The sequence below is a fragment of the Oncorhynchus keta genome, chromosome 11 (assembly GCF_023373465.1).
Source record: "Oncorhynchus keta strain PuntledgeMale-10-30-2019 chromosome 11, Oket_V2, whole genome shotgun sequence".
In the NCBI taxonomy this organism is placed as follows: domain Eukaryota; kingdom Metazoa; phylum Chordata; class Actinopteri; order Salmoniformes; family Salmonidae; genus Oncorhynchus; species Oncorhynchus keta.
In genome coordinates, this window is record NC_068431.1 from 11,776,828 (window position 1) to 11,791,405 (window position 14,578).

At 41.1% G+C, this 14,578-nt stretch overlaps 1 protein-coding gene across 2 annotated transcripts; it reads right to left on the bottom strand.

Moving 5' to 3' along the window:
• Nucleotides 1-839: 839 nt before the first annotated feature.
• On the bottom strand, nucleotides 840-5,271 carry LOC118374252 (stanniocalcin-2-like). 2 transcript variants are annotated; one of them, XM_052529456.1, is made up of 5 exons: nucleotides 4,992-5,271; nucleotides 3,712-3,854; nucleotides 2,681-2,892; nucleotides 2,498-2,543; nucleotides 840-2,359 (listed from the first exon to the last, which is right to left on the bottom strand). In XM_052529456.1, the coding sequence occupies exons 1-5, from the start codon at nucleotides 5,134-5,136 to the stop codon at nucleotides 2,165-2,167; spliced, it is 741 nt and encodes a 246-aa protein (XP_052385416.1). In that variant the 5' UTR covers nucleotides 5,137-5,271; the 3' UTR covers nucleotides 840-2,164. The 2 variants fall into 2 exon arrangements, with proteins under 2 accessions (XP_052385416.1, XP_035616520.2); XM_035760627.2 differs by having other exon boundaries at nucleotides 840-2,543; nucleotides 4,992-5,268.
• Nucleotides 5,272-14,578: the final 9,307 nt, after the last annotated feature.

Genomic DNA, 14,578 nt, shown 5'->3' on the forward strand with positions numbered 1-14,578 from the left:
TGACTTATTTTTTTTTTTTTGGGGGTTTGAATGAATTGAGGGTGATTAGTCACTCCCTCAGTAAATCTAGAGCTGGCTGAATAGTGTCCACTTTGGATTCCTCCAATATGTGTCCTGTGTTACCAGTAGATGGCAGTAAGCAACAGTATTATGGACAGATGGTGTCTTATGTATATCTGATTTTGGCAAATTTTACAATATTGACGCGATACAACTTTTGCGCAACCTTACGTTGATTGTTCTGCACGTCAGTGTCATTTAAGTTAAATTTAACAATTTCCACTGAGTTAGAACTCACACCAACTAGTAGAATGTTAGTTTTATTCAACAATATGCTTATAAAATGATTACAATGCATTGTCATAGATTTAAAACGGCAAAGTATCTTAAATGTTTAATGTTCAAAATAACTAAAATGAAAAGTATAAAATGGTAGTTTGCTTGTATCAAGGCCTAACCCTACACCACATATAAACAGAGGTAATGCATACCTTAAGAAAAGTAGTCAAAATAAATACAAGTTAAATACTTAGACATTGAATCAGAGTACAAACAAACTTTGTAAGAAATAAGTTGCTGTTGTCAAGTACAGAGTCTGAATGCAGTCATCCACTTGACATTTAGTCGCTAGTACTGACAGAAGTTGTGTAGAGGGAAGTTGATGCTCATCTTACACATGCACAACTGGACATACCAAAAGAAAATCCACATCATACAAGCCAACTGTACAAAATGTGTAAAAAAAAAAGTTATAAAAAGAGAAAGCAGAGTGTCTGTTGTATTCATACCAGTTCAATGTCCTCTGAAAGTGTCCAGTATTAAACATCTCTAGAGATGGCATGACTGGTGAGGTAGGTTACTTGGAGTACTATTGAGGTTACTACTAAAGGACAAGCTAGCTAGTTGGATCAAAAGCTAGTAAAAACATTCAAACTGTCAGATTTGAAAATGTTTGACAAGACATTCTGTGGTCATCCTGTGAAAAAAATTAAAAATTGCAGTAGACCCTGATACATATAAACCAAGGCCTCAGTGAGAACAGGCTAAGACTCACAACATTCCATTTAAGTAATACATTTTGATGGGTCTCATTGTTTTGTTATAACACCTGAGGTTTCCTGAAGTTTGCCTTTGAGTGAACGCACATTACCATGTTTCAGAGTTTATGGTTGTGAGATATCTTTTTAATGAGCTTTCCTGATTGTGGTAGAAGGGCCACTTGTCAGCCAAGTTATTACTTGTGATGAGAAATCACACAAGGCATCATATGGGCCAGTAATGGACTTCTCTTTGCAGAGTTGAAGTGACATTGAGTTGTACGGTTCACTTTTGTACTGCAAATAAATAGTTTCCGCAGAAACATTGACAGCTTGCGTAAGCACAATTCTCTACACAAGTTTATTTACGGTAGCACTAGTATTTAGTTAAAACAAATGCAGTATTGAAACTAGTTGACAGAACGTAAAACACAAGACAGTTTACCTCATCTTCTGGATACCTAGAAAAATAGGGCCGAGAGCGAGTCAGCCATCCAAGATGTGGGTTTAATTAAGTATAAGGTCTCTTTAAAACCTAATTTATCAAACTATAAGTCATAACTTCGTGTGTAATACCAAGTTAATGTCTAGCTAAACCTGGAATATTGCAGTCACAATTTTGGGAAGAAGTGTAAGACAACTTCCAACCAGTTCCAATAGAGTCCTTGCTGTGACAAACACTTACATCTTTACTGAACTAACAGACACAGTATAAACAATGTATACAGATCCAGGTAAGATTGATATGCCCATGATATACTTTTAAAAAGGAATCAAATGAAATAAATGTTACTTTAAAACATGTTTTGAATATCACTTGTAATTAAAAGGAATTATTGAAAAACAAGGCCTCAAAATCTACATTTGACCAAATATACCCCGTCACCTGTACCATTTAGGAGAGTATGAATGGAGAAGCATGGTACACGGTCATTACTCTCCCTTGTTTTACAACAGAGGTCGTCTGTAGTAGGGTTGTTTCAGGAGGGGGGTCAGTCATCTGTAGTGGGGTTGCTTGAGGGGAAAGGGGGTAAGAGGTAGTCTGTAGTAGGGTTGCTTGAGGGGGAAACATGGGTCAGGGGCTTATCTGTTGCGTGTACACTGGCTAGGGATCTTACAACTCTGTTTCACCCCTGGACGGCGGTACTGGGTGCTTGACCGGGCACAGCGAGCCCAGGTTCTGTGGCATCATCCAGGGGATTCTGACTGAGACTCTCAGAGGGGTGAAGGCTCCCCTCGTCGCCTAGCTGGTCTGTTCTTGGTTGGTCCTGTTCAATGTTGGGGAGGGAGAGCTGGCCAGCAGGGGGCAGTGTGCTCCTGCCCTGCAGAGAGGCAGAAGGGACGGTGATGTGTTGGGGGTCATCCGAGCGGCCCAGGGAGCACAGGCTCAGGCTGCCACACAGGGCCCCCCAGTTCAGCTCACACTGCATCCTCACTCTCCGTGCTATAGCCATCCTCACCTCCTCGCCACAGCCCAGCAGGATGTTCACCAGCTCCACATGAGGCCTGACATAGGAAGAGGAACAATTATATTTCTGAATGCAGATTACTATAGTAATTTAATTCAGAGCATGTGGACTCTGGACCATTAAAATGTACTACACTGAATGGGTTTAGTATGAAATGGAAGGCCTCATGCCCACCCTTTGGGGAAGAGGTCCTGGAAGTGGATCATCTCCACCATGACGTTGACGTTCTCCCTGACAGCAGAACAAAGGTTGTGTTTGACGTAGCACTCTCTCTGCAGCTGGAACACCATCTCGTTCACCGCCAGGCACTTCCTGCTCACACAGCTGAACCGGTGCCTCAGGCCGTGGGCCATGCACTTCAGGGCATCCTTGATGAAGGACTTCCCCTTTAAGAGTTCAACATAACAAAGGTTATGGGCTGGTACAATAGTATAGCTGACAATTATGGACAATAACCGTGAACTGAAGTTGTAGTCGTCAAATCCTCTTACATTTATTTTAGCGGGGGGGGGGGTTAAACTTTATTTTCATGTAGATATAGTTCACCCAATAGCAGTTTCATTTTTACATGAAGATGCTAAAGTTGGTAATAGTTTTGAGTAGAGTGGCAGTCGAGAGAAGCTTAATTTTCGAAAGTTCCAAGTGGTCAAATCTAGTCGTTTGAGACAGGCGTCTCCAAAGCTGTATTGGGAAGGTGGATACCTAGTCAGTTGCACAATGCTTTCAACCAAAATGTCTTTCACATTTAACCCAGAGAGGTGGGGGGCTGCCTTAAATTGACATCCTCACCCAGGGAGCATTTGTTGTTTGCGGTTAACTGTCTTGCGCAAGGGCAGAACAGCAGATTCTCCCACCTTGCTGGCTCGGGAAAGCAAACCAGCGACCATTTGGTTACTGGCCCAATGCTAGTGTGTATGTATGTTGTAGCTTATTTTCTAAGATGCATTATGAGTTCACACTTTTTCAGCAATTATGACAATAACTGGCAATTTGCGTGACAAATATTCGTAAACCAAATTTCCAGAATCGTCAAAGCTATACATCTTGAAGTGGCAATTTCCAAATTGTGTTGTGCTATAACTAATAAGCATAACACATGTTTCTACAGTTCCGTAAAGCATTTCACCCTCTACGATAGAAACACACTCCTCCTGGATTCTGAGTGACTCATGTTAGTTGGGAGGTTTGGAAGAAGTGGGATATACCTGGGAGTCAAACTTGCCGGCATTGTGCAGAAATGTCATACAGATGTCATGTAGGCCTTGGATTTCACACGAGTTGTTGTTGAAGCATTCGAACATGCCACAGCCCACATCCCCAGCATTCACCAGACAGTGCTGGATCTCCGCTGATGGAGAGAACATGTTAGTGAACATGAGGGAGGGCATGTGAAAACTACAAGGGAACAGTAGCTTTTTAATAATAATGCAGAAGTTGACCTGGTGCCAATGTGGTGGTTGCTAAGGGGATGAGAAAAAAAAATCCAAATTTTTACTGATACTTTCAATAATGATCATGTTCCAAATACAGTAGAGATTTAAAAATTAAAAATAAAAGTCCATCATTTAGTAGCAAATAGCTTTTACAATTGCAATAGGGCTAGACCAGTGATGACTAGGAAGATTGAATGCTGGGACCATTCGAGTGCCTGACGCCATGTGGCATTGTATCGGTGATTACAGAAACGCAGGGGATAGGCAAAGGTAGATTAATGTATTGCTAATAGTGTCATAACGGCTTTGATCGAAAAATAAAACATGGGCTTCTATTCAATGCATTTGTGCGTAATTGAACACAAATGGCAACTTGCGCGTTTTAAAAAAAAAAAAATCAACCCAATAGCAAACATTAACGTAATCTATAGTTAGAAATATGTCAAAACAATATAATCATTCCTTTGTAGTCTACACAACCTACCACCTTGGCATTTATGTTTCTTAGCAAAACTGCTTATAGGTCATATAGGGGGCAAATAAAATATTCGAAAACATGCAAATGTATCATAACAATGCTACAATTTCTAAAAATGGTTATATTCCCGCTGGTGTGCCTGCGCCGGGGTAAAAACAGCTTGCCGTCAGAGCTTGTGTTGGCATTTAAACAGGAAGGTGCTTGGAAAAGAGCTGGCCACTAGGCGTATGGAATTACAGTGAAGTGACAGAACTAGAGATCACTGGGTACCTGCGTAGGAACAGACTATGATAAAAACCACATTTCAACCACAGGTGTATGTGTCACAATTTAAAAAAATAAATAAAAAAAATAAAGAGTTTAATCCACATTGAAATCAACTTCTCCACATGAGACTAAATAACCCCAAAAGACATGTTGTCATATAATTATTGATTGTCATTTTGGCTCGTGACAGAATGTGAAACTCAGAATGCAAGCAGGGAATCTTAATTTTATTTTGAGTTCACCCGTTTAAAAAGTTATAATCCGAATTATTATTTTAAACATGCAATACATAGTAGCATTCACTTACCTGTGTTTTGCAGTGATAGTCGTCTTTTCGGCTGGTTCAAATGTTTGTCTTGAGGGATTTCGTGAAATTCGTTTGGATCTGTCGCCAATAATTGCTGAAACGCTATTAAAAAGAGCGCTAAAGAAAATGTAAGTAGCATCTCCATTTGCACTATTACGCATTCAAAAAAACCCAGAAATTTAGAAAAATATCACTTTTGAATTAAGTTCAGCTTGGAACCGCGCATTAATGTCGAGAGTGAGTACCGAGAGGGTATGATGCTTCCTATATCTCCCTCAACTCGTGTCAGTTTTGATTAAGTAGCTAAGCAGGTGCTGTCATTCGTGGCTGCCGACCAATCACAGTGGCAGGCATCCACCACCAAGTTTAAAGGGCGTGCGCTCAATTAAATATTCGCCTATCCTGTACTGGATAATTAGAAGCAATTAGTGACATATTACCACAACGCAGTGGTGCATTGATATCATGATGTTTTTTAAAAATTATTCTCTGTAATAATACAATGTAAGGGTGGGGTTAGGTTTTTTCTTTTGGTTCAACTTCTGAATCATTTGTTGTTATTCACATCTAGTATTTTTTGGTAATTGCTGCTGCTGAGATGGCATTTGAAAAACACAGAATAAAATTTTAGAATAGGTTGTGCATACCCAGAGAAATGTACAATAGATTCTTATAGACTGCACTAAGGGACTTGTGGTGAGGTCAGTGGATGGGTAGTCACATTATTAAAGCCAGATTTATTCACAAATAAACCTTGATGAAGCCCAAGTTCCCCATACAAAAGATAGTTCCAACAACCAAAGTGACAAAATGTACAAAAATGTTCACCAAATGTAAATATCAATGTAGGAATAACACACAAGTGATTTTATGTAACCTTTATTTAACTAGGCAAGTCAGTTAAAGAACAAATTCTTATTTTCAATGACGGCCTAGGAACAAGTGGGTGAACTGCCTGTTCAGGAGCAGAATGAAAGATTTGTACCTTGTCAGCTCGGGGATTTGAACCTTTCGGTTACTAGTTCAACACTCTAACCACTAGGCTACCTTGCCACCCCCACATATTTCGTATATGACAAAATGACACCCCACTCAGCTCAGCCATAGACCGATGTAGCATCCACAGTTACAACTGATAGGTGGCACTAAAATACCAATATATGCACATTTAAAACTCCATAGCCTATTACAAGGGATTTACAATTCTTACAATGTACTGCACTGCACGCAAGCAAACACACACACTAATAATATTATTACCCACATATATACAGTTGAAGTTGGAAGTTTGCATACACTTAGGTTGGAGTCATTAAAACTTGTTTTTCAACCACTCCACAAATTTCTTGTTAACAAACTATAGTTTTGGCAAGTCGGTTAGGATATCTACTTTGTGCATGACACAAGTCATTTTTCCAACAATTGCTCACAGACAGATTATTTCACTTATAATTCACTGTATCACAATTCCAGTGAGTCAAGAGTTTACATACACTAGGTCTCCTAGAGATGAACGTACTTTGGTGCGAAAAGTGCAAATCAATCCCAGAACAACAGCAAAGGACCTTGTGATGATGCTGGAGGAAACGGCTACAAAAGTATCTATATCCACAGTAAAACGAGTCTTATATTGACGTAACCTGAAAGGCCGCTCAGCAAGGAAGAAGCCACTGCTCCAAAACTGACATAAAAAAGTCAGACTACGTTTTGCAACTGCACATGGGGACAAAGATCATACTTTTTGGAGAAATGTCCTCTGGTCTGATGAAACAAAAATAGAATGGTTTGGCCATAATGACCATAATTATGTTTGGATGAAAAAGGGGGAGGCTTGCAAGCTGAAGAACACCATCCTGACTGTGAAGCACAGAGTTGGCAGCATCATGTTGTGGGGGTGCTTTGCTGCAGAAGGGACTGGTGCACTTCTCAAAATAGATGGCATCATGAGGGGGGGAAATTATGTGGATATTTTGAAGCAACATCTCAAGGCATCAGTCAGGAAGTTCAAGCTTGGTCGCAAATGGGTCTTCCAAATGGACAATGACCCCAATCTTACTTCCAAAGTTGTGGCAAAATGGCTTAAGGACGACAAAGTTAAGGTATTGGAGTGGCCATCACAAAGCACTGACCTCAATGCCATAGAACATTTGTGGGCAGAACTGAAAAAGCGTGTGCGAGCAAGGAGGCCTACAAACCTGACTCAGTTACACCAGCTCTGTCAGGAGGAATGGGCCAAAATTCACCCAACTTATTATGGGAAGCTTGTGGAAGGCTATCTGAAACGTTTGACCCAAGTGAAACAATTTAAGGGCAATGCTACCAAATACTAATTGAGTGCATGTAAACTTCTGACCCACTGGGAATGTGGGTAGAAATACAAGCTGAAATAAATAATTCTCTCTGCTATTATTCTGACATTTCACATTCTTAAAATAAAGTGGTGATCCTAACTGACCTAAAACAGGGAATTTTTACTAGGATTAAATGTCAGAAATGGTGAAAAACTGAGTTTAAATGTATTTGGCTAAGGTGTATGTAAACTTCCGACTTCAACTGTATAATAAATAAGGGTTTAACTACATTTCATATCAACAATCAATGACTGAAAAATACATTTAAAAACGTGGAAGTCTCTCATCAAAACAACATGTTGGCTTGATAAATCAAACACATTCAAAGAGATGTTAACCCTCAAAATTCCAAAGGAAAATGCATTCTCAGCCCTACGTTGTTGTAAATGAAGTTATTTAATCTGTCCTTCAGGGTGAACCATCTCACTGACAGCGTTTTAGAATTCACAGCAGAACCACATGTCCATTACTTTATTCTGCATGGACACAACAGGCCCATGGTTGTGTGGGAGATGCCTCCCCAAGGCACAAAACGTCGCACACACAAACAGTAGCACAGTTCTCCCACGCAACCTCACAGGTAGGCAGCTCCATCCATTAGGGCAGGGTTCTCCAACTGGTGGCCTGCGGGTGGTTTTATTTGGCCCCCAAAGTTTTCTGAGCTAAAAAAAAAAACAAATATTTAATTGTTGGACATAAAAGACTGTAAATACGCCAGGAAATCAGCTCAAAGTTATTTTAATTTGGTTAATCTGTTCCCAAGTATTCCCAACGCATAATAGAGAAACATATGTGATTGTATACAAATAATAGTCATTCGTAATAATTTATTGGATTTATATCTAGCACTATTGTACCAACTGAGGTACGTAAAGCACTTTACATAGTAGAGGGAACTCACCTCATCCACCATCAATGTGTAGCACACATCTTAGTGATGAACAGTGACCATTTCTTTGTACCAGAACCCTCACCACACATTAGCTATGATGGAGAGGTGAGGAGGGATATATGCCAATTAGGAATGAGGGGGATGATTAGTTGGCCATGATGGAATGGGGCCAGGTTGGGAATTTGGCCCTGACACCGGGTGAACACTCCTACTCTTAAAATAAGCCCCATGGGATTTTTAGTGACAACAGAGTCAGGACACCCGTTTAACATCCCATCTGAAAGACGGAACCCTATACAGGGAAATGTTCCCAAATATAATCAATATTTGAAATGATTATGTTTTAGTCAAATATTATATATGTTTAGGCTTCTTGCGTTCAATTCGCAGTCAATTCTTTGTTTTATTATGTTCTCGCCAACTAACCATTCGCTCAAGAACAAACTGGCCCGTGGCTAAATCTCGTTGATGATCCCTGATAGGGCTTCAAGCCGGTTGGAGAGCTGAATCCTCACGCGCGAGTGCGCCCGCATGCAGCCACTCACGTAGAACAGTTGTGGTGTGGTTAGTCACATCCACCTGGTAGAAGCCAAGCTCCTGCCCGTATTGAGTGGTGTGAAAAGCCCCATTCCCACTACGTCCACGAAGTACAGGTAGATGTCCAAGATGTGTAAAAGTCGGGGTGAAAATGTTTTCATTGGTAACGACTTGTCAGACAAGTGGTCAGTCCAGGACTCACTGTTCGCCTGTCCGACAGTTAGCAACGAGGATGGCTGTGGCCTGTCATGTCACGTTTTGTTGAGCTCCTGCATATTGCCTATGTTCTTACATTATAGTTGACGTCCCCCGTTCGAACCCTCAATGCGGAATGTTACATTATTCCAACTTGGAAAATTGTTTGATTTGATAGGTTGTTTTTGCTAGCTAGTTAGCTTTGTTCAGTTCAAGGGATGCGAACGAAGAAAATAAGTAGACACGCCCAAATGTGCAGAGTTTACCCCAGGCATTACCCACACAACATGTTTAGGCATTAAGCATACACGCAAAATATGAAATCCGCTACTTCAAACTTGGGAAAGCAGCGACACCTATGCTGGCTCTGTCCGTTAACAAGTGACGAGTCAAGAACTGCTGGGCTCGTCAAAGATTTTAAAGGTTTTGAAAAGATGTAAAGAACGTATGGAAAGAAAGGCATGAATACTGTGCCATACCTGAGGGTTTGATTCAGTATTAGCAGATTTTGAGATTTGAATCACCAGAATCATTAGGTAACAAAAAATAATAGTATGTTTTATATACAGTACCAGTCAAACGTTTGGATACACCTACTCATTCCAGGGTTTTTCTTTATTTGGACTATTTTCTACATTGCAGAATAATAGTGAATAGATCAAAACTATGACAAAGCACATATGGAATCATGTAGTAACCAAAAAACTGTTAAACAAATCAAAATATATTTAATCTTTGGGATTCTTCAAAGTAGCCACTCTTTGCTTGATGACAGCTTTGCACACACCTGGCATTCTCTCAACCAGCTTCACCTGCAATAGTTTTCCAACAGTCTTGAAGGAGTTCCCACATATGCTGAGCACTTGTTGGGACCACAGTCTCTCTCTCTCTCTTCCTCTTAATCTCTCTCTCTCTCTCTCTCTCTCTCTCTCTCTCTCTCTCTCTCTCTCTCTCTCTCTCTCTCTCTCTCTCTCTCTCTCTCTCTCTCTCTCTCTCTCTCTCTCTCTCTCTCTCTCTCTCTCTCAGACATTACAGGAGGCTCTCTGCTGTAATACAGTGTTGGTGGTACCAGACATTACAGGAGGCTCTCTGCTGTAATACAGTGCTGGTGGTACCAGACATTACAGGAGGCTTTCTGCTGTAATACAGTGCTGGTGGTACCAGACATTACAGGAGGCTCTCTGCTGTAATACAGTGTTGGTGGTACCAGACATTACAGGAGGCTCTCTGCTGTAATACAGTGTTGGTGGTACCAGACATTGAGAGAGAGAGAGAGAGAGTTGTTCATACTGGCTTGGGTGCCGTGGTCTCCCGTAGAAGGGGTGGAACACCCCATCCTGTTTTTAAGCAGGAAGCTGGAACCATGGGAGGCCAACTACTCAGTCATTGAGAAAGATGCACTGGCAGTAAAGTGGGCTCTAGAAAGCCTGAAATACTACCTGCTAGGGCACCACTTCACCCTCATCAGTGACCATGCCCCACTCACCTGGATGCATAGGGCTAAAGAGAAGAACGAGTCTACAACCGTTTCACTTTGACTTAAAACACAGAGCAGGGAAGGAAATGAGGATGGGTTATCCCGCATGCACGCCTATTTTGCTGCGGAAGCCCAACCTCGGGGGTCGAAGCTAGGGGGGAGATGTGTGCCAATGAAGGGGGCCGAGTGATAAATGTCAGATATGTGAGGGCAGAACTAATGAACAGACTCTGCCCTCTCACTAAAATGGCCAACCCGACAAGAACTAAACATCACGAAATGGCCAACCGCCAAAAACGACAATCTCCAGAAGCAAGGGGAACGCTCTGAAGGTGGGGCCGACGTACAGATAAGGGGTCAAGACAAACCAGGAAGAGAGAGAGGAGGGGGCTGGGGGATCTGTGAACCATAGAGAAAGAGAAAGTGAAAAGATAGATATCGACTGGATTTTCAGTGTATGACCTGGACTGTTTGGACTTACCTGTTGGCGTTTGGACCTGGACCTACCGAGAACCTGATTTGTGTACCGAACCCTGCTATTCTTGACCACGCCTGCGGCCTGGGTGGACCAGGACGGAGAAACCAACATACAGGTACTGTCCTGTTTGAAATAACTCTAATTCTGGGGTGGTTTTTGGTGACGGTTTCCCACTTAATTTGTGACAAACTCTCCTACCCTTGAAGAGGTTTGTCACACTATCTAACTAATACCCAACATTTATTGACTTGATTATTCCCGTCATTCTTAGCAAAGCTAAATGGTATAGTCGTTGTGCGTTCTCAATGGACATTTGGGTGCTTTCGTAAATTGACTCTGGCTATCTACTCCAATTTCAGAGCACTCTCATCTGAGTATACCAGAGCGCAAAATAATGAATTTACGAGCGCTCAACACCTGTTGAATATGTCCGGTGTCAGTAAACGTCAGCAAAAAAATGTCATTAAATTGTTGCCAGCAGTACAGTTACAGTCACCAACGCTCTGGATAACATGAAAACTACATAACCAGCTCTGCTAGGGCGACTATAATGGTCAGCGTGGTCTCATTTGTGTCTGGAAGTAGCTAGCAAGCTAGCCAAAGTTAGCTTGGGTGCTTGACTGCCGTTGCCCAAACGCATTAAGAAGGGAAGAAATTCCACAAATGAATTTTTAACAAGGCACACCTGTTAATTGAAATGCATTCCAGGTTACTACCTCATGAAGCTGGTTGAGAGAATGCCAAGCGTGTGCAAAGCTGTCATCAAGGGTGGCTACTTTGAAGAATCTAAAATATAAAATATATTTAGATTTGTTTAAAACTTTTTTGGTTTACACTATTCTGTATGTGTTATTTCATAGTTTTGATGTCTTCACTATTATTCTACAATGTAGAAAATAGTACATATGTAGAAAAATCCTTGAATGAGTAGATGTGTCAACTTTTGACTGGTACTATATATACAGTTGAAGTTACATGCACCTTAGTTAGGTCAGTTAGGATCACCCCTTTATTTTAAGAATGTGAAATGTCAGAAATAGTTGAGATAATGATTTATTTCAGCTTTTATTTCTTTCATCACATTCCCAGTGGGTCAGAAGTTTACATACACTCGATTAGTTTACATTTTTTTTATTTCACCTTTATTTAACCAGGTAAGCTAGTTGAGAACAAGTTCTCATTTGCAACTGCGACCTGGCCAAGATAAAGCAAAGCAGTGTGACACAGACAACAACACAGAGTTACACATGGAGTAAACAATAAACAAGCCAATAACACAATAAACAAATCAATGACACAGTAGAAAAAAAATAAGTCGATATACAGTGTGTGCAAAAGGCATGAGGAGGTAGGCAATAAATAGGTCATAAGAGCGAATAATTACAATTTAGCAGATTAACCCTGGAGTGATAAATGAGCAGATGATGATGTGCAAGTAGAGATACTGGTGTGCAAAAGAGCAGAAAAGTAAATAAAATAAAAACAGTATGGGGATGAGGTAGATAGATTAGGTGGGCTATTTACAGATGGACTATGTACAGCTGCAGCGATCAGTTAAATGCTCAGATAGTTGATGTTTAAAGTTGGTGAGGGAAATAAAAGTCTCCAACTTCAGCGATTTTTGCAATTCGTTCCAGTCACTGGCAGCAGAGAACTGTAAGGAAAGGCTGCCAAATGAGGTGTTGGCTTTGGGGATGATCAATGAGATATACCTGCTGGAACGTGTGCTACGGGTGGGTGTTGTTATCGTGACCAGTGAACTGAGATAAGGCGGCGCTTAACCCAGCATAGACTTATAGATGACCTGGAGCCAGTGGGTCTGGCGATGAATATGTAGCGAGGGCCAGCCAACGAGAGCATAGAGGTCGCAGTGGTGGGTGGTATAAGGTGATTTGGTAATAAAACTGATGGCACTGTGATAGACTGCATCCAGTTTGTTGAGTAGAGTGTTGGAAGCTATTTTGTAGATGACATCGCCGAAGTCAAGGATCGGTAGGATAGTCAGTTTTACTAGGGTAAGTTTGGCGGCGTGAGTGAAGGAGGCTTTGTTGCGAAATAGAAAGCCGATTCTAGATTTTTGATTGGCGATGTTTAATATAGTTTTTGGTAGCATTGCCTTTAAATTGTTTAACTTGGGTCAAATGTTTCAGGTAGCCTTCCACAAGATTCCCACAATAAGTTGGGTGAATTTTGGCCCATTCCTCTTGACAGAGCTGGTGTAACTGAGACAGGTTTGTAGGCCTCCTTGCTCACACAAGCTTTTTCAGTTCTGCCCACAAATTTTTTATAGGATTGAGGTCAGTGCTTTCTGATGGCCACTCCAATACCTTGACTTTGTTGTCCTTAAGCCATTTTTGCCACAACTTTGGAAGTATGCTCGGGGTTATTGTCCATTTGGAAGACCCATTTGCGACCAAGCTTTAACTTCCTGACTGATGTCTTGAGATGTTGCTTCAATATATTCACATAATATTCCTGCCTCATGATGCCATTTATTTTGTGAAGTGCACCAGTCCCTCCTGCAGCAAAGCAGCCCCACAACATGATGCTGCCACCCCCATGCTTCACAGTTGGGATGGTGTTCTTCGGCTTGCAAGCCTCCCCCTTTTTCCTCCAAACATAACTATGGTCATTATGGCCAAACAGTTATATTTTTGTTTCATCAGACCAGAGGACATTTCTCCAGTGTATGTTAACTTTCGACTTCAACTGTGTGTGTATATATATATATATATATCATCAGTCAAAAGTTATATATAGTTTTTTATTTATTTGGCTTTTCATATGTTTTTGTTGTTGTTGTTGATTGTAAACACTGCCTGCCTACTGGACGTCAATGCTACTAGAAAACATAATCATGCTGTTGCCTGAAGGTATCAGGTGGCACAGAATAACATTCCCTTACCCCTAAAGCTCCTAAGCACACATGTTAAGTCAGTTACAATGAATTGATGGGATTATCATAACTAGCCTCAATTAGCCAGTCTGCTAAGTGGGTGAAAGAATGTCAGCATGTCTTGACAGCCAGTGTGAAGGTAGGCAGCTGTAAGGTAGTAGCCTTCATGAGTCACTTAGTTGTGAGTCTTTATTAACAGGGAGAGAGTCAGCGAAGGGGTGTGTACTTTGAAGTGGTGTTATTCAAAATAATTGTCTGCAAATCAGGAGCCTCACTTACCCCGGCCCAATTTCGGCAGGCCGTGATTTGTGCCGAAACATCTTGCAGTCTTGCCTCAAGGTTATAACTGCATGATCTGCATAGTACCATGGAAACCAGAATGTGTCAAAGTGGCAAAGGATCCCAAAGGAACATGAGGTAAGAGTGACTCCGATGCCTTTACCAGGGCCAAGCCAAACATATCCCGTCATCCTTGTATTAGCACTATGTGTCAGAAACTCGACTAATGTGGATAATATGCCATGATGAAGGTAAATACAGCCTCTTTGTGTATTAAAAAAAACAATTTATATTTAACTAGGCAAGTCAGTTAAGAATAAACTCTTATTTACAATAACAGCCTACTGGGGAACAGTGGGTTAACTGCCTTGTTCAGGGGCAGAATGACAGATTTTTACCTTGCCAGCTCCGGGATTTGATCTAGCAACTTTTGCAGTTACTGGCCCAATGCTCTAACCACTAGACTACCTGCCAGCCTATAT

Excerpts from the sequence above, each read along its gene's own strand:
- LOC118374252 (XM_035760627.2), bottom strand. The coding sequence starts at position 5,136 with ATGGAGATGCTACTTACATTTTCTTTAGCGCTCTTTTTAATAGCGTTT. Across the intron at positions 3,855-4,991 it reads ACTATCACTGCAAAACACAG|CGGAGATCCAGCACTGTCTG; the intron begins GTAAGTGAATGC and ends TCTCTCCATCAG. Across the intron at positions 2,893-3,711 it reads CCGGCAAGTTTGACTCCCAG|GGGAAGTCCTTCATCAAGGA; the intron begins GTATATCCCACT and ends GAACTCTTAAAG.